At 53.7% G+C, this 16,358-nt stretch overlaps 6 protein-coding genes across 6 annotated transcripts; 3 read left to right on the forward strand and 3 right to left on the reverse strand.

Annotated features, from left to right (window-relative positions):
* Positions 1-220: 220 nt before the first annotated feature.
* Positions 221-3,646, reverse strand: CC84DRAFT_1212345 (DEAD-domain-containing protein; the record flags this gene model as incomplete). The annotated part of the gene is made up of 2 exons (XM_018182443.1): positions 221-2,841; positions 2,887-3,646. The coding sequence occupies 2 exons, from the start codon at positions 3,644-3,646 to the stop codon at positions 221-223; spliced, it is 3,381 nt and encodes a 1,126-aa protein (XP_018043221.1).
* Positions 3,647-3,754: 108 nt separating this feature from the next.
* CC84DRAFT_1160110 (BOP1NT-domain-containing protein) lies at positions 3,755-6,393 on the forward strand. The gene has a single exon (XM_018177409.1). It carries the CDS (start codon positions 3,940-3,942, stop codon positions 6,319-6,321), a length of 2,382 nt encoding a protein of 793 aa, XP_018043222.1. The 5' UTR covers positions 3,755-3,939; the 3' UTR covers positions 6,322-6,393.
* Positions 6,394-6,849: 456 nt separating this feature from the next.
* CC84DRAFT_1160111 (uncharacterized protein) lies at positions 6,850-8,621 on the forward strand. The gene is made up of 2 exons (XM_018177410.1): positions 6,850-7,616; positions 7,679-8,621. The coding sequence occupies exons 1-2, from the start codon at positions 6,978-6,980 to the stop codon at positions 8,393-8,395; spliced, it is 1,356 nt and encodes a 451-aa protein (XP_018043223.1). The 5' UTR covers positions 6,850-6,977; the 3' UTR covers positions 8,396-8,621.
* A 1,138-nt stretch (positions 8,622-9,759) lies between these two features.
* CC84DRAFT_162131 (MFS general substrate transporter) lies at positions 9,760-12,010 on the forward strand. Its single transcript, XM_018185431.1, has 4 exons — positions 9,760-10,131; positions 10,182-10,520; positions 10,573-11,417; positions 11,474-12,010. Exons 1-4 carry the CDS (start codon positions 10,009-10,011, stop codon positions 11,808-11,810), a joined length of 1,644 nt encoding a protein of 547 aa, XP_018043224.1. The 5' UTR covers positions 9,760-10,008; the 3' UTR covers positions 11,811-12,010.
* Positions 11,992-13,648, reverse strand: CC84DRAFT_1160113 (uncharacterized protein). The gene is made up of 4 exons (XM_018177411.1): positions 13,427-13,648; positions 13,103-13,378; positions 12,958-13,042; positions 11,992-12,774 (listed from the first exon to the last, which is right to left on the reverse strand). Exons 2-4 carry the CDS (start codon positions 13,173-13,175, stop codon positions 12,210-12,212), a joined length of 723 nt encoding a protein of 240 aa, XP_018043225.1. The 5' UTR covers positions 13,176-13,378; positions 13,427-13,648; the 3' UTR covers positions 11,992-12,209.
* Positions 13,649-14,081: 433 nt separating this feature from the next.
* CC84DRAFT_1183394 (putative sterol-4-alpha-carboxylate 3-dehydrogenase, decarboxylating) lies at positions 14,082-15,237 on the reverse strand (the record flags this gene model as incomplete). Its single annotated transcript, XM_018180685.1, has 4 exons — positions 14,082-14,492; positions 14,546-14,809; positions 14,867-14,965; positions 15,091-15,237. 4 exons carry the CDS (start codon positions 15,235-15,237, stop codon positions 14,082-14,084), a joined length of 921 nt encoding a protein of 306 aa, XP_018043226.1.
* Positions 15,238-16,358: the final 1,121 nt, after the last annotated feature.

Here is a 16,358-nt window from a genome sequence, read left to right on the forward strand (position 1 = left end):
CAAAGAAATATGCAATTAACATATGACGATTAAATCGTCCGACTCACTTAAAAGCCAAAAAGCTTCACTGTGTGACGATTGCCATCCAAACCCTCGAATTAAGTCGCCGCCCTCTCCAGCCCAACTCCGTCAAACCCATGCAACCATGCAAACCCGCTGGAAAGAAGAGCGAACACCACGGACAGATCGTACTTGAACCGAAGCATGTAAAATAAGCAATCTAGACAACACTGTAGCGTCCAGTAGCCCCACGCGGAGCATCATCGGCAGACATTGTTGCCTCCTTGAGAAGTCGAGTGATCTCCATCATAGCGTCAGTAACCACGTTCTCATTGTCTCCCTCGACAAGAATATACAGCTTAGGTAAATCATTCTCTCCAGGTTCTTTGCCTGGCGGATAGAAGTTGCCCTTGGTCGTGATCGAAACGCCGGTCGTATCCAAGATCTTGACAACGTTGGTGCGGTTGGTGACAGCCCATCGCGCTTTCTGTGGGAAGTCGTTGATTTCGATCGTTGAGTGGAAAGCACCGGCGTCTGGACCCTTGTTGTCAATGGGCTGACCATGATGTATCATACCCTTCTTGCTTAAGCGGCCATCCACTTTGCTGGCTGCTGCCAAGGCCCTTTCTTTAGCCGTCATGGGTTTCGTTGGGCCAGTAGCGGCAGGACGTTCGGTCTTGTTCACAACGATCTTGCTGGTGAGGAGTCGTTTCCATGCTGGTTCATCGGCTGCAGGCTCAGGGTCTTTGCCCGCCGCTGTGGTTGCAGATACCACTTCGGGCAAATTCTTCAGAGCGGGTAACTCCGGTTCGTCATCACTGATATCCTCACCTTCGATATGATGTGCACGCTTCTCTCGCCTCTTCTCCATGGCGCGTGCTGCATCGAGCTTATCAAGACCTTTGCCGCCAAATCCAGGATCGAACCACTTCTCCTCACCAGCTTTGATCTTAGCCTTGAAGTCCTTCGAAATCTTCTCGAGGTCTTCAGGGACGTCCTGTCCACTATCCCTCAAAGCCCTAGCGACGTGCATGGCAAAACGTTCTTCACCTGGGATTTGTACAAGTGTGATGGCGGTTCCTTTGTTGCCGGCACGCCCCGTACGTCCGCAGCGATGGACATAGTCCTCTAAGTGCGTCGGGCAATCGTAATTGAACACCATGGCCAGATTGGGAACGTCCAACCCACGAGCAGCAACAGATGTAGCGATCAGGATAGGCAGAACGCCCTGCTTGAAGTCGTTAATTGCCTCACTACGATCCGTCTGATCCTTAGCGCCGTGAATCGTGTTTACACCGACATACTTCGCCTTCATAAGCTTGTGGAGAAGATCCTCGGCCGTCTCCTGTCGCTCGACGAACACAAGGATTTGGGCATTCTCATCCTTGGAAAACAAGAGACCGAGTTGTCTGAGGAGCTCTTTGATCTTAGGATCGTGGCCTGGAGGTACTATAGCCACTACTTGGTGCACGTCCTTCGTAACGACACTACGGCCCCCGATTGTCACTTCAGCAGGATTCGTAAGCCCCTTCTTTGCCAAAGCGTTGATGTTCTTGGGCATGGTAGCAGAAAAGAGAATAGTCTGCCGATCTGGCCGGATGTTGGCCATGATCTTCATGACCTGTGGCTCAAAACCCATGTCAAACATGCGGTCAGCCTCATCAAGTATCAAATAGGTGACGCGCCTGAGGTTGAGAACACGGCCCGAGTTGCTCTGAAGCAGGTCAATAAGGCGACCGGGAGTTGCGCAAAGCACGTGTATGCCACCACGCTTAATCATCGCGATTTGCTCTGAGATGGGCGAGCCTCCATAGGCGCAAGCAATATGCAGGTTCGATGCCTTAAGGAAAGGCCTCAACTCTTTGCCGATCTGGTCGGATAATTCTCGAGTGGGGGCCAGGACCAGAGCGATCGGACCATCTGAAGGCTTGAGAGGTTGCTGATCCAGAATATGGCGGATCATGGGGATTCCGAAAGCAAGAGTCTTTCCGGACCCAGTCTTCGCTACTCCGATGAAATCCAGGCCGGACTCAGCCATAGGGATAGCTTGTGCTTGAATCGGCGTAGGCTTTGTGAAACGCAGCTTACCGAATACGTCCATCGTCTGCTGCAAGAGACCCATTTGAGCCCATTTGGTAACAGGGCGGGGCACGTTAGCACCTTTGACGATAATCCCGTCAAGTTCAAAGCGAAGATTGCGTACTTCTTCCTCAGTCATGTTGGCGATCTCCGTAGGCTCTGTATAGAAGTTCTTACGAAAAGGTTCGTACTCAACTTTAGAATGGTCGGTGATGGGAACCTCCTTCTTCCTCTTCTTGGTAGCAGCGAGTGCGAGGAGATCCTCGCCCTCGACAGCAGTCAGGTCCGGTTCGTGGTCTTCGTCAAACATGGTTTGGCCTTGAGGTCGACCCCTGCTTGGCTGCGTCTCTGACAGGCCTGCCATGAAGGCGTCGAGGGGATCGATGTCGTCTTCTTGAACGCCTGCGACTTCGTCAACGTCCATTTTTTCCGCGGACTCTTCTTCAGTAACTTCTTTCATCTGCGCATCTTCGTTCGCCATTTCGGCACGGCGCTTCTCGAGTTGAGCTTGGATCTCGGCAGCATTATCACCTTCAGGGCTGTCCATATCGTCCATGACGTCGTCTTCTTCAGCATCGGGTGCATCGGGTGCCTGGTCAAGCGGGGTGAAATCGGGAAGCGCCTGGAGTGAACGTTTGCCCGTGCTCTCTCCGTCATCCAAGAACGCCTTTTTTGCTGGCTTAGCCGCTTCTTCCTCAAGTTTAGCTTTATTCCCGAAGGAGCCGATGTTACCGTTTGGTTTGGACGCCAGTCCAGCTCGACCTGTTCTGGTGAGCAAATGATTGATAGCAGGGACGCTGTACATACTGGAGACTGCAGCACCATTGCTAGGGGCAGCGTTGATCTTGGCGAAAGGCGCCGGGGCAGCGGTCTCGGCGAGCTTGAAGGGCTCCTTTGCCTTGACCTGCTTAGGCTTCTTCTCAGCACCAAGTTTCGAAGGAGCTGTAGCTTTCGCGGGAGCTTGCTCTGCAGCGCTTGTAGAAGGGGCCGAAGGAGCTGTCGGAGTGGCGGGTGTAGCGGGAGCGGGCGACGAACCGCCAGCGGGGCTGTCAGTCTGGGCCTGAGCCTTCTTCTTCTTCCACGCCTCAACGCGAGCGAGCCTTTCTGCTTTCTTCGCATCCTCGTCTAGCTTCGGCTTCTCGTCAGCACGCTTATTTTTCTCTTGCCTGATGTCATTGGCCCTGGAGCTCGACCTGGGGTCCGCGCCCGGGGTGGCCGACAGGGAATGGCGAGCGCGGTCATCGCTGCGTCGGTGGTCGTCACGGCGGTCATGCCGCTCCCAGCGGTCGTCGTGACCGGAGCGTCTGTCGTCGCGGCTGCCGCGGTAGCTGGAGCCGTGCGCCCTGTCTCGTGACCGGTCTCTGTCCCGGTCACGGCGAGGCGAGCGGCTGCGACGATAGGAATCGCGGTCGCGGTCCCTATCGCGGTCGCGGCGGCGATCGTTGCGGCTGCGCTCGTCTTCGTAGTGGCGGCGGTCGTCACGGTCCCGCGTGTCGCGTCTGTCGTCACGATCACGGCGGGGGGCGCGTTCGTCGTACCTTGTTCGATCAGCGTGCCGGGAAGCCATGGCGGCCTTCGGAGTAATACTGTGAGTTCAGTGCAGGAAGCTGCTGTGTTGCGCGGCCGCGGCGGCTTTCTTTTGATGTTGCTGGTGTTGTCGAGGCCGCGCGGGTGGCTTCTCAAAGATGTGTACCAGAGGGCGAAAAGCAGTGAAGCCAACGCGACGGGGCAGGAACGAGCCACTAGCGCCGGGCCCGTGCGCCTTCCCTTATCGATAATGCCTTTTTTTCTCGAAGAAATGCACTGTGCCAGCGAGCTGCCGAGCGCAACATTCCCTGCACCGCGACGCTGCACGCCACAATGGCCCCGAATCCCCGCAAGAGAAAGGCCGTCACGCGCGACGTGCCTGCCACCAGCGACTCGGACGAAGAGCTGGCTGACGGCCTCCTGGACGGCATCCTGTCGCACAGCGAGGGCGAGTCAGATGCAGACTCAGAAGACGACGCAGAGAGTGACGCCAGCAGCGTTATAGAGGGACTGTCCGACGAGGATGAAGAAGAAGACGATGAAAATGGTGCCTTCTCCGACACTGACCCCGAAGACGGGGAGCAGGGCATCCGCGAACAGATGCGCAAACTCAACACAAGAGATACATCCGTGCGGCTCAATGGCGTGGATCAGGCCCTCGACCTCGACTCTCGTCCGCAAGCCGACGCCGAGCTGGATGAGCAGGCAGGCGAGAACCTGAAGCCCAACTACACCGTCACGACTGACGCAAATGGCAACCCACGCTATCTGTACAAGGAAATTGACCCCGTCTACGACTCAGACGATTCCGATGCCCCGGAGACGACCAATACGATCGGCGACATCCCGCTCACGTACTATGACGAGTATCCGCACATTGGCTATGACATCAATGGCAGGAAGATTATGCGCCCGGCAAAGGGCGAGGCACTAGATGCGCTATTAGATCAAATCGACATACCCAAGGGTTGGACTGGCTTGACAGACCCCGCCACCGGCAAGCCGCTCAACCTGTCGGAAGAGGAGCTAGACGTTCTAAAGAGGCTCACCAGAAACGAGGTAGTCGAGGATGGCTACGACCCCTACCCAGAAATGGTACACTATTTTTCTGGGAAGAAGGAGATCATGCCTCTAAGCGCTGCACCAGAGCCGAAGCGGCGCTTTGTGCCTTCCAAACACGAGGCCAAACGTGTGATGAAGATCGTCAAAGCCATTAGAGAAGGTCGTATCCAACCTTACAAGCCGCCATCTGAAGAGGAGGAGGAGGAAGAGCGGGTGTACTACGATGTGTGGGCTGACGAGAAGCCGCGTCCCGAGAATTCTATGCATCTCGCTGCACCCAAATTGCCACCCCCCGGTTACGATGCAAGCTACCATCCTCCTCCGGAGTACCTCCCTGATAAGAATGAGGAAGCTGCTTGGCTGGCGGCTGATGAGGAAGACCGAGAGAAGGACTATCTCCCTAAGAATTACGAGGCTTTGAGGAAGGTGCCGGGCTACGAACGTTTCGTGAAGGAAAGGTTCGAGCGCAGTCTCGACCTGTACTTAGCTCCCCGAGTACGGCGGAACAAGCTCAACATCGACCCAGAATCGCTTCTTCCCAAACTACCCAATCCAGAAGACTTGAAGCCGTTCCCGACCACTTGTGCGGCTATCTTCCGAGGCCAAGAAGGGCGCGTCCGCAGTGTATCGTTCGATCCGCATGGCATCTTCGTTGCTAGTGGTGGCGACGACGGCTACGTGCGCATCTGGGAATTACTAACGGGTCGTCAAGTATGGAATGTTAGGTTGTCGGATGAAGACGCTGTAGATGCAGTCAAATGGAGGCCGACCAAAGATGCGTCCATACTGGCAGCAGCCGCAGGAGAGAGCGTATACCTCATCGTGCCTTACTCAATTTTGTCGCCAGATGTGGAGCAAGCAAGTCGCGACATATTAGACGCGGGATGGGGCTATGCAGCATCGAAACCAACCACTACGACGAATGGCGTAACGAAGGAGCCTCCGGGCAAGTGGGCTCGGCCTGGCAGTAAATTCGAGTCGAAGGGCGTATTGGTACAAGCCACTGTCCGCTCAATGGTCAAGATCATCAATTGGCACAGAAAAGGCGACTATTTTGCAACAGTATCACCTCGAGGCCAGAGCTCGGCGGTGGCGATTCACACTCTGTCCAAACATCTCACACAACTACCGTTCCGGCGGCTCAAAGGTATTGCTCAGACGGCGCAATTCCATCCGTCCAAGGCAATCTTCTTTGTGGCTACCCGCAATACTATCAGAAGCTACGATCTCGCCAAACAGGAGCTCGTCAAGATTCTGCAGCCGGGCGCGAAGTGGATATCCTCCATCGATGTGCACCCAGGCGGAGACAACATCATTGTTGGAACTTACGACAAGCGGTTGCTGTGGCACGACCTTGATCTGTCAACGAAGCCTTACAAGACGCTTCGTTTCCACCAGGAGGCGATTCGCGCGGTGCGGTTCCATCAAGGGGGCCTACCGCTTTTCGCAGATGCAAGCGACGACGGCAGTCTGCAGATATTCCACGGCAAGGTGGTTGGCGACCTGATGGAGAACGCCACGATCGTGCCGCTCAAGGTGCTGAAGGGCCACAAGGTCAAGAGCAGGTTGGGAGTAATGGATGTAGACTGGCATCCTAGGGAACCATGGTGTGTTAGCGCAGGGGCTGACGGGACGTGTCGACTGTGGAGTTAGATACCAGCATTGCGTGATTGTGTACATAGTGGCGCTGTCAAAAGGAATATACAGCAGCAATCCATGTCGATCCGTTGTTGATGTGTGTTCAACACCACGCCAAGTGAAGATATGCCCGGATACGGCAACCGAGTCGAGGCATGTCGAAGGTCTCGCCACCAGTTCAGCGGGGCGAGGCCCACGCATGCCGTGCGCGACAGGCCCCAGGTGCATCTGCTATGCTATCACATGCGAGGGCCATGGTTGCACAGAGAGGGCGCCCCGCCAGCAGCTCGAGGAGACGGACAGGCACACGTGCTCGGGGAGGGCGCGCCTATCGGGGGTGGTGAACCCAGTGTTGAGTTGAGCGAGCAGGAGGGGCACTTCTGGTTCGTGTGAGCACGAGCAGAATGGCACCGGGCTGATTTGCTGGCGTGGGCGTGGGAGTGTCTGTTCGTATGAGCACGAGGCGTGGGGAGTGGCCCTGATTGGCCGTGGCGGTCGATGCAACCGCATGGCATTCACAGGCACACGACACCGTCGACGCTGCCCGCCGCGATGTTTCCAATGTCTCTGTGTCTGTCTCGCCGCCCGGCACGCTGCACTCCTGTCTGCGCCCTCGCCCTCGCCCTCGAGCTGCGACACGCACTGCAACCCCAAGGCCCTCTGCCTCCCCGATGAGCGCCCCAGCAGGCCAACGACCCATCATGCCACGACCAAGCTTCCCGCCCACGCCCGCACCATCCACCGACATCACGGGCAAGACGAGTGCTCTTGCAGGCCCGTTGGACACGACCCATTTCGCCCTGCCGCCCGCTGCGATAGGCAGCGCCCGCGGCAGCACCACCGAGCCGTCGTCCACGGCCTCGAATGCCTCTGATTCCTCGTACCGGCCCTTGTCGCCCGCATCCCCTTCGGCCACCTCCAAGCCGCCGCCAGCTTCGCGCAAACGCCCCAGCTCCAGCCAGAGCGTCGTCACCAAAGATGACTACTCGCTGCCCCCGCCGCCGACGCGCTCGCGCAAGATCATCCAGATGAAGCCGAAGGAGTCGCAGGAGCAGCCCAAGACGGCCGCCTCGCCGGCTTCAGCAGCCAAGTCGGCGCCTGCTGGTGGTGCTGGTGCTGCCGGTGCTGCTGGCGGGAAGCGAAAGCAGTCTGGAAACACGACTGCGGCAGGCCGGAAAATTGCTCGTAAGACGGCGCACAGCTTGATCGAGCGCAGGCGGCGGTCCAAGATGAACGAGGAGTTTGGCGTGCTCAAAGATATGATCCCCGCGTGTGAGGGGCAGGAGATGCACAAGCTCGCCATCTTGCAGGTACGACCCAAACAAGGTACCAGTACACAAATAGCACTCAGGCCCGCTGACACAATGCGCAGGCCAGCATCGAATACATGCGCTATCTACAACAGTGCGTCGACGACCTGAAGGCTGCCCATCGCCCGAGGCGCGCCTCGCCTACGCCTGCGTCCCCACAACAGGAGCGATCCCCACTTGCCGTCGCAACAGCTGCCGCAGAAGAAGACGACGACGACGACGAAGACGAAGACGAAGAAGATGACCAGGATGAGGAGATGTCTGACGCCGTCTCCCCAAAGCACACTGCACATGGCCCACGGACAGCGAACTACCAATTTGCCAATGCCTCGCCTGCCATCTACCCCTCTGACCGCAGCGTGTACTCCACTACGACCTCGCCTGCACTCCGCCCAGGTGATGTGCAGAACTACTCCGCAAACATGTCTCCTGCCCTACAACCTTCTGATCCGCACCACTACTCATTGTCCTCCTCAATACGTTCTACAGCCACATCGCCCTTGATTCAGGCATCGCCAGCATTTGGAGGGCAAACACCGTCGCAAGCGCAATTCCAGAATCCCTTCCCTACAGCTCCATCAAGCAAAAACTCGCTCTCTGGCCCTGCCGGTGGCTTTGCGCTTACCTCTCCTGCATTAGGACCACAGGCAGATCGCGAAGACCATGAAGCCACCGAGGCACTGTTGATGCTGAATACAGATCGAAGAAGTTGGCATGGCAGTAACGGTGGCCAAGGCGGTGGTCGCGGTATGAGTGTGAGAGATCTTCTGACTGGATAGACGACTGTAGCTTTATGTGGGACACGTTTCTGGCTATGTTTGGCCTACATACATTGGGTAAGAGGAGGAATCCATGAAAGGCGTTGGAGGATTTCTGCTTTGCGACTATTTGCTCCTCGGAGGCCGTCGATTGTTAACTAACGTGCGCTCTTTTGTTTGGAACCCGCGTACGTTGCGGTTCGATGTAGCAGGTGCTCCACTAATGAGTCGGAGAAGCGCACCAAAAGTGTAGAAAACTATGAACCCTTTCTAGATGGTAAATTTCCGCGCCATACTATGCTACAAAGCACACAAGTGGTTCCATTGCTGGCCTGCGGTGCGGGTGCGGAGAGCTGAGCATATTTGGCATGTGGTAGATGTTCACATACCTCCCGCGTCTTACCATGATTTCAAAGACAACGCTCCGCGCATAGACAGTAGCCGACCTCAAAGATATCCATACCGGAGCCAAGGTCACATGGTCGGCACGTGGCATGGTTTCACCAGTGGAGGGCTGCTGATGCCTTGGGTCCTGGTGTCAGATCCTTCTCTCGAACGCGCTTGAATCCCATGCAAGAGTATGCCGCATACTAGTCCAGATCCGATCCCTCCTCAACAGGCGCCAAGGATTATCGGAACCTAGTTGAGAATGGCTCAGAGTCGGTGTTAGTGGTCGGTCCTAAGAGACCCGCATGGGCTGTGCGCGAGGCAGTTGAGAGTCATCGCCTTCGATAGGGCTGTGGGCCGCGACCGCCCAAGATGGGTGTGGGATGCATTGCAGAAAAGAGATAGGTCTGGTCACTGATGTGTTTGTCTTTGCATCAAGGTCACAGTCTTCGATATGCGAGTCACGTTGTCGCACCTTTGTCGCTCAATGCTTTCATACGTCTTCTTCCTCTCCTTGTTCTCTTGGCCGTCTTGTTTTGTACACTGGCTGTCTCAACGGAACGGGCGCTCGCGTAGGGCTTGACGTGCGCTCATCCTGGTCGTCGCCCTTTCAGTCTCCGCGAGGCCGAGCTCAGGACTGGAGCAGTCGATGGATCCGATCCCGTTTTCCTCTCAGCCTCGGGCGCAAATCCGCAAGATGCATCTTGTCTGGGCACGCAATCACATTCGTCGCTCTCCGCGCTCCGTAGTACGGCCGAGAAAGCTTGACGAGACACAAAGATGGCACCCCTGTGGTGAGCGCGGCGTTCTCGCGGGCGCTATGACCCCGCATTCACCCTCGCTACCGCTACGACCGCGTGCGGCCGCGCTGGAACCGGGCCACTTTGGGTCGCCTGGGGCTGGTGACCCGGATTTAATCATCCTAAAGTCCAGCTTTGATTATGGTATATTTGGGAGTGCCTTCCCCAACTGTCAGTCACGTCACGCGCCTACTTCGACCGATAACGTTTCAACAACGTCCTCTCGAGGCCCTTTTGGGTTGCTGGAATTCTGCGCACGTTATTACCCGTTGTTCGCCCTACGTACAACCCATCTCGAAGTCGCAGCATCTCAAGATACACACTGAACCTTGCATCGAGTTGACTCTTCACCTCCGGAAACGCCGACACACCCAAAGACGATATTCGTAATCACCTCAGTCGACAAAGACCTCGTCCATACGAGCACGCTTGTGGTTCTTGGACAACATGTCACTGGCTGGGGAGACAGCGGCCCCTTCAAGAGAAAGTTCCGAGTACGAACAGAAAGACGCCGACAGAGACATCGAGAATGGCGCGATGCCAGAGGAGGAAGTAGAGAAGGAGCCCACCGTATGCCCGGCTTGCTGAAGCAATACCTCTTCTTACTGACAGCCATTTAGAAGACCGAAGATCCTCATAACGATATAGGGAGTGAACTTGAGAAACACCTGTCCCGGAAAAGCACACGAAAACAACAACTGGCGCCAGAAATACTACCTTTGATGGACTTGCAAAACAATCTCGTCGGATGGGACTCTCAAGACGACCCCTTACATCCTCGCAATTTCGCTGAGAATAGGAAGTGGTTCATCATGGCACTGCTGTCTGCAATCACGTTCTTGTGTCCGTTGACGTCGTCAATATTTGCTCCAGCTGTCAGCTTCATGAATGCAGATTTCCATAATACGTCACAGCTTTTGGGCGCATTTGCTGTGAGCGTCTTCGTGCTCGGTTTTGCGGTAAGCTGATTTGTGACATCGACTGCTGCATTGGAAACTTATGTTATCGCAGGTCGGCCCCTTGATTCTAGGTCCCTTGTCCGAGATCTACGGTCGTCGCGTCGTCCTGAACGGGGCGAACGTGGTCTTCTGTGCATTCGACCTCGGGTGTGCGTTAGCACCAAACCTCAACGGACTCATCGTGATGCGATTCTTTGGTGGCGTAGGTGGCTCGGCTTGTCTCACGGTTGGTTCCGGTGTCATTGCGGATCTCTTCCCTACCGAACAGCGTGGCAAGGCGATGGCTTTTTATTCCACCGGCATATTATTCGGCCCTGTGCTTGGTCCCATCTTAGGTGGGTTCATCGCGCAACAAGCTGGCTGGCGCTGGGTTTTCTGGGTTGTATTCATTGCGAGCTTTTTGATTGCTACCGGCCTCTTCATCTTATACCGCGAAACGAACCACGTCGTCTTACTGGACTGGAAAACGGCAAAATTGAGGAAAGAGATGAACCGTCCTGAATTGCAGAACATCATGACACATCAGAAAGATGCTGGGGCACGTTCGGCTGCCACTGTGCTCAAGCAGGGCGTTATACGCCCGCTGAAGCTACTCACTAGGTCCCCCATCGTCTTCTTCCTCAGCATCTATGTGGCATTCATTTTCGGTCTGCTTTATCTTTTGTTCACGACAATCACGGAAGTCTACATCGCGACTTACGGCTGGTCTCCGCAGATTTGTGGTCTTGCCTATTTGGGTCTCGGTGTGGGTTTCTTCATCGGATTGGTGGTCGTGGCTCGAACGTCAGATGCGACTATCATAAAGTTGACTAAAAAGAACAACAATGTCTACGAGCCGGAGTACCGTCTGGCACCTTGTCTTGGTTTTGGATTCTTCATCCCCATCTCGTTCTTCTGGTAAGCTGCATTCATCTATTAGCATTCAAGGAAGCTTGACTAATCTCGAAATGCAGGTATGGATGGTGCACATACTACAAAGTTCACTGGATCGTCCCCATCATCGGCCTGATCCCCTTCGGCTTTGGCTCGATGGGTGTCTTCATGCCGATCCAAACTTACATGGTTGACTCATATCCGCAGTATGCTGCTTCCGCTATGGCAGCTATGACGTGCGTTCGTATGCTGTTTGGGGCAGTCCTCCCACTTGCTGGGCCAAGTATGTATCGCAGTTTAGGACTGGGATGGGGAAACAGCCTCTTAGGATTTGTGGCTGTGGGGATGATTCCTGCCCCCGCATTGATATTCAAGTATGGAACTCAGCTGCGGAAAAGGTTTCCGCTGAACCTGTGATTGATTAAGGGGGTCCTATCATGGAAGCTAGGAGCCAAGGAAGGGCTGTGTCGATGGAATCGTTTTGTTCGAATGGCATATCATTAGGTGATAGACGCATTAGCATACAGGGGTACACATCATGATCTTCACAGTAGGCAGAAATCTTGGAAGATACTACCCATCCGTGGGTGATTGTTTTAATATCAGATAGTAATCAATAGACTAGCACCGCTACAACTTTTTAAATAACAAAGCATATCCAGATGTTTCGGAACCCAACTGTGTTCACGTCTTGTCACCCTCGGGACCCAAGTGCGTCGCTTTAGTGTGTATAGGCAGTTGGCTTCAGTGAAAGTTATACTAGAAACAAAGTGTCGTGGATTCATCCAGCCCGGTATGCATGCTGTTCACTCATAATCAATTGTCCCTCTTCAGCCACTCCTTGCACGCCTCATACACTCCCTTAAATCCCTCGTCGAGCCCCACAACTCTCTCAAACACTTCGCGATCCACGGTTTCCAAAAACTTCAGGTAAGCAACGAATATGAAATCAGCATAGCTCACTCTCGCCCCCAGGAAGAACGGCCCGCTAGCGTCCTTCCTTAACAATTTACCGATTTCTGCGGCGGCTTCGTCTGCTTCCTCCCAGCATTTCTCCGTAGCATCTTCCGCTAGAACTCGTGAGAGAGGCTTACCAAACCTGACCTCCCTAGTCTCCAAAAAGTAGCTTGCGCTTCGGGGGCTCAGTATAGCGGGCACCTTCGGGATTACGAAGGGCCTTATGGGATTGGACAGTGCAGTTACCAGGTCTCTGACTTGAGTGTTGACTGGATCATCGATGTTGAGAGAGGGTGTCGGATGGAGTTTTTCAAGTGTGTGGGCGATAACCCAGGAGTCCATTTCGAGCGTGGAGTTGTGGTGCTTTATCGCGGGAGAGGAGTAGGGGACAGGATTGCGGTGTGGTGGGTTGGGGGGAATGCCCCTAGTATGTGGTCAGTGAACCATACAGTGAAGAATGGAGATGGCAGGTCAGTGTTGCAGATCTTTGGAACGAGATAGCCGAGGCCAACAACGAACTACGTTTCAGAGCAGGGATCTTCGTACGCAAAGCACTTGACAGATGCTTCGATTGATCATGAACTTTTAGGAGAGGGGATTTCCGAACAATGATGATAATGTTGGTGCGAGGTCAGGGTACTCAACCCATTGAGTGGTATATGAAATGGACTTGTAATTGAGGATCATTCGCGCTACGCAGAGTTAGTCTGTATTACGGCCTATAACTTGTGAGAACACGGAGGACGACTTACGTTTCCAAGGATTGAGGGACCACGAAGTGCCTTGCTTGGATGGCAAGTCATAGAGAATCACCTGGGACGACATCTTGAAGAGTTGGGTGGTAGTGCTAAGATCTCGTGAACAACCCTTGAATGGTCCAAGCAGGATGTGGGTGGTGGACGTTCAGCTTGTGCCGCGGTAATAGACAGCGGCCGTTCAATCTGACATGGTACTTATGAAGTATGCTCTGAGCCTTCCGCGGCCGTTTTGCGTCACCCAGGGACTAGGCTGCATCGGGCGTCCTCCTCCTATCGAATGGCGTTAGCGGCAATAAGTGCAACCTCGGGCGACTGAACTTCAATGTTACAGAGACGTCTCTTCCAAATTCAATATTATAGAGACCAATTTTTACCCAGGTGCCTATGGCCTGACGGAACGAGGAATCAATTCTTTCTCCAAATCAGTTAGCTTGTCCAAGAAACTCGAGATATCGCCCGCAAACCCGAGACAATGAGCGACCACAGATGCAGAGAGCGCGACAGCGGGTGTGTGCATGTTTTGCTGATCTCATGGACAGTCTTCAGATTTCGAGTTATCGGCGTGCCATGCGTTGCTATTTATGTATTTGAGGGCATCGTGGAATGTATAAGCACGGAACAGCTCGTGGTCTCTCACCGAGACAGCTGATACTGTGGCATATTTTTTTCTTTTTGCGCAAAGATCTTAGCCTCGCAAGGAGTGTTTAGAAGCTGGACACTTTGAGAGAAGCATGCACTGGCTCTAGCTCTAATGTAAGTTCAGATAGGTCAACTTGTGGGAAAGAGCCGGAGTCGTGCTCAGGCGAGGAGCATGTTCCAATCACAGTGGGCTTCGATAAGCTTACAACACTAGTTCCGACCAATCTTACCATAGATATTGTCGTCAACAAACCCTCCGTGTCAGCAGTCCCTCGTGCACGGCCGTGACGTTGGTGCTCGAACAGGCATCCCCACCGCCATCTAATACGAAGGGTCATAGACTCTTTGCCTTTTGTTTGTCCTGTTCACGATGCCAGTTCACGCCACGGCGGAATCTCTCCTCTAAAGTAACTCTCGGTTCAAAGCCTAGTCCTTCCCTCGCTTTCGTGATATCGAAAGTGCGTACCTGCTGGGTGTATCGCAACACTCGTGCCTTGACCTCGGGCTCTCCACCCAGCATGAAGACCCAGTATATGGCTTCCCATATAGCCATGAAAAAGTACACGAGCTCCATAGGTATCTTCCATACTTCATGCTCAGCCATTGGAAAGCCAGTAGTGTTAGAGACGAAACGAGCAGCTTCCCAAAAAGGCCATGGCTCGTCATTGGTCATGTTGAAGGCTTCGCCGTCAACGTGTTTATTTGCGGGGATGGAAGCATCGGAAGATGCGGTGTGGAGGAGAGCCTACGGTAGTCAGAATCAGCTCGTTTTAGGGCAGTACATGGATCGACACGCACCTGTGCAGCAATCAGATGGCCTTCTGCTGCGTTTCCAGCATAAATAAAGTCATCCATGTTTTTCCCGTGCCTAACCTGAGACTTGATCGTCCCCTTCCGTCCCAATTCTATGAATTGTCTCGTGAGCACTCTGTCTTCTTCTCGAACCAGGGTGCATAGCCGAATCGCAGTTGTCAAGAGGCTTCTTTGCCTATTGGCAGGTATCACCAAGCCTTCTTCGATGGCTTTAGTCTTTGCGTAGACACTGCCGTTGACCAGATCCTCCTAAATGGGCCATTCTTCGGTGGCCCATATCATGTCGTGGTATGAGCCTTGTATGACTTCAGAGCTCGACAAGTGTACAAGAACAGGAATACCTTGTTCCTGTGCACAGTTTGCGATGATTTGGACGCCAACAATATTGCACCGCGCGAAGACCGACTTATCGGCTGTCATGGCGTCAGGCGAAGCGACGTTGATAAGGACATCAGGTTTGGTATGCCTGAAAACCGCGGATACAGCATCTTAGCAATGTAGTTAATCTTGTCGATCCGGTTGTGCTTAACGGATAAATCGAAAACAAAATTTCCATCCGATGGTTTGCCATTCTCGACAAGAAATTTGACGATATGGTGACCAAGAAGACCGCAACCTCCAATGACCAGGACATTCCCGAGGCCTTGGACAGTCTGCTGCGGGGAGGGGGGGTCCATTTGAGTGACCATAGATATAGATTAACTAGGTTCGTGGCATTGGGTAAGAAAGGGACGCAATTCGACGCTGGCTAAACCATAAAAATGAATGGGAAGACTGAGCTATCGTTAGAGTGCAGGTGCAAGAACGCAAACGAAATCAGCCTATTCGCCCTTTGCGGCGTGGTTATTCTTGCTGAGGAGGACTTCATTACTTCCACGGTCGAAAGTTCGGCCGCTGATGCGGTTACAGACATCCGCTATAACTCTACGAAAGGAGAAATCAAAGTTTTCAAGATAACTTCCCCAGTGGATGCCAAGGCACTGCTACAGGTAAAACTCGAAATCCTGATACAACCTTGGGTTGACATCTACTGAGCTGCTGTTTGTCGCAGTCATAACGGCGGTCAAGATCAGTATCCTCTGGCTTTATCAAACCATCTTTTAGATCAGCACGACTTTCCGTCGGATCGTAATAGTAACCGTGGTCGCATGCTTGATGTGTTTCATCGTAATAACGTTTGTCATCGTATTCCAGTGCAGTCCTGTTGCTGCATTCTGGGAACTGTTAGCCCAACCTCCGTTCTGTCGCTCCTCTGCCCGAAACCTCCTGCGTTGCTTTGAGTAAGCCTTGACGATCGACGTTTCACAGCAGGATGATGCTTGTCTTGTTGTCACAGATACGGGATAGGCATTTTTAGGACATTGTTACTTTCTACCAATATGTACTTAACCTAGGTGTGAGCCCAGATCATATAGTACTCTCTAGGATTCTGCTGGTGGCAATCTCGTCCTTGCGTTTCTCAGACATCTGAAGGATCACAAGAGTCATCCGGCCTACCTCGCTATCAATAAATGTGACACTATATACTCTTATTAACCAAGATATTGAGTCGGAACAAGGTGTAAGTTGTGGCGGTAGAATATGATACGACCCGTTCCATTGGAAGGAGCAGGATCCCTATCTTTGGGACTAGATAGAGTCCGCAAACCAGGGTTCATGCAATACCATGCATGACCTACGGTGTGTGGAGCTCGCATTTTATGCGCAGGGCATACTCCTGCCGTGAAAATTACACAGAGAATCATGTGTTGAGGATGCACAGCTCTAACGTCGAGCGACCTGGTGAAGACGTCAGTCA

The sequence above is a fragment of the Paraphaeosphaeria sporulosa genome (genome assembly GCF_001642045.1).
Source record: "Paraphaeosphaeria sporulosa strain AP3s5-JAC2a unplaced genomic scaffold CC84scaffold_1, whole genome shotgun sequence".
In the NCBI taxonomy this organism is placed as follows: Eukaryota; Fungi; Ascomycota; class Dothideomycetes; order Pleosporales; family Didymosphaeriaceae; genus Paraphaeosphaeria; species Paraphaeosphaeria sporulosa.

What these genes read in the sequence shown, in the direction of transcription:
- CC84DRAFT_1160111 (XM_018177410.1), top strand. Translation starts at nt 6,978, where the DNA reads ATGAGCGCCCCAGCAGGCCAACGACCCATCATGCCACGACCAAGCTTC. An exon ending in ACAAGCTCGCCATCTTGCAG is followed by an intron (nt 7,617 to 7,678) that starts GTACGACCCAAA and finishes CACAATGCGCAG; the next exon opens with GCCAGCATCGAATACATGCG.
- CC84DRAFT_1160110 (XM_018177409.1), top strand. Translation starts at nt 3,940, where the DNA reads ATGGCCCCGAATCCCCGCAAGAGAAAGGCCGTCACGCGCGACGTGCCT.
- CC84DRAFT_162131 (XM_018185431.1), top strand. Translation starts at nt 10,009, where the DNA reads ATGTCACTGGCTGGGGAGACAGCGGCCCCTTCAAGAGAAAGTTCCGAG. An exon ending in AAGTAGAGAAGGAGCCCACC is followed by an intron (nt 10,132 to 10,181) that starts GTATGCCCGGCT and finishes ACAGCCATTTAG; the next exon opens with AAGACCGAAGATCCTCATAA. An exon ending in ATCCCCATCTCGTTCTTCTG is followed by an intron (nt 11,418 to 11,473) that starts GTAAGCTGCATT and finishes CTCGAAATGCAG; the next exon opens with GTATGGATGGTGCACATACT.
- CC84DRAFT_1160113 (XM_018177411.1), bottom strand. Translation starts at nt 13,175, where the DNA reads ATGTCGTCCCAGGTGATTCTCTATGACTTGCCATCCAAGCAAGGCACT. An exon ending in GTCCCTCAATCCTTGGAAAC is followed by an intron (nt 13,043 to 13,102) that starts GTAAGTCGTCCT and finishes AACTCTGCGTAG; the next exon opens with CGCGAATGATCCTCAATTAC. An exon ending in GCACCAACATTATCATCATT is followed by an intron (nt 12,775 to 12,957) that starts GTTCGGAAATCC and finishes ACCACATACTAG; the next exon opens with GGGCATTCCCCCCAACCCAC.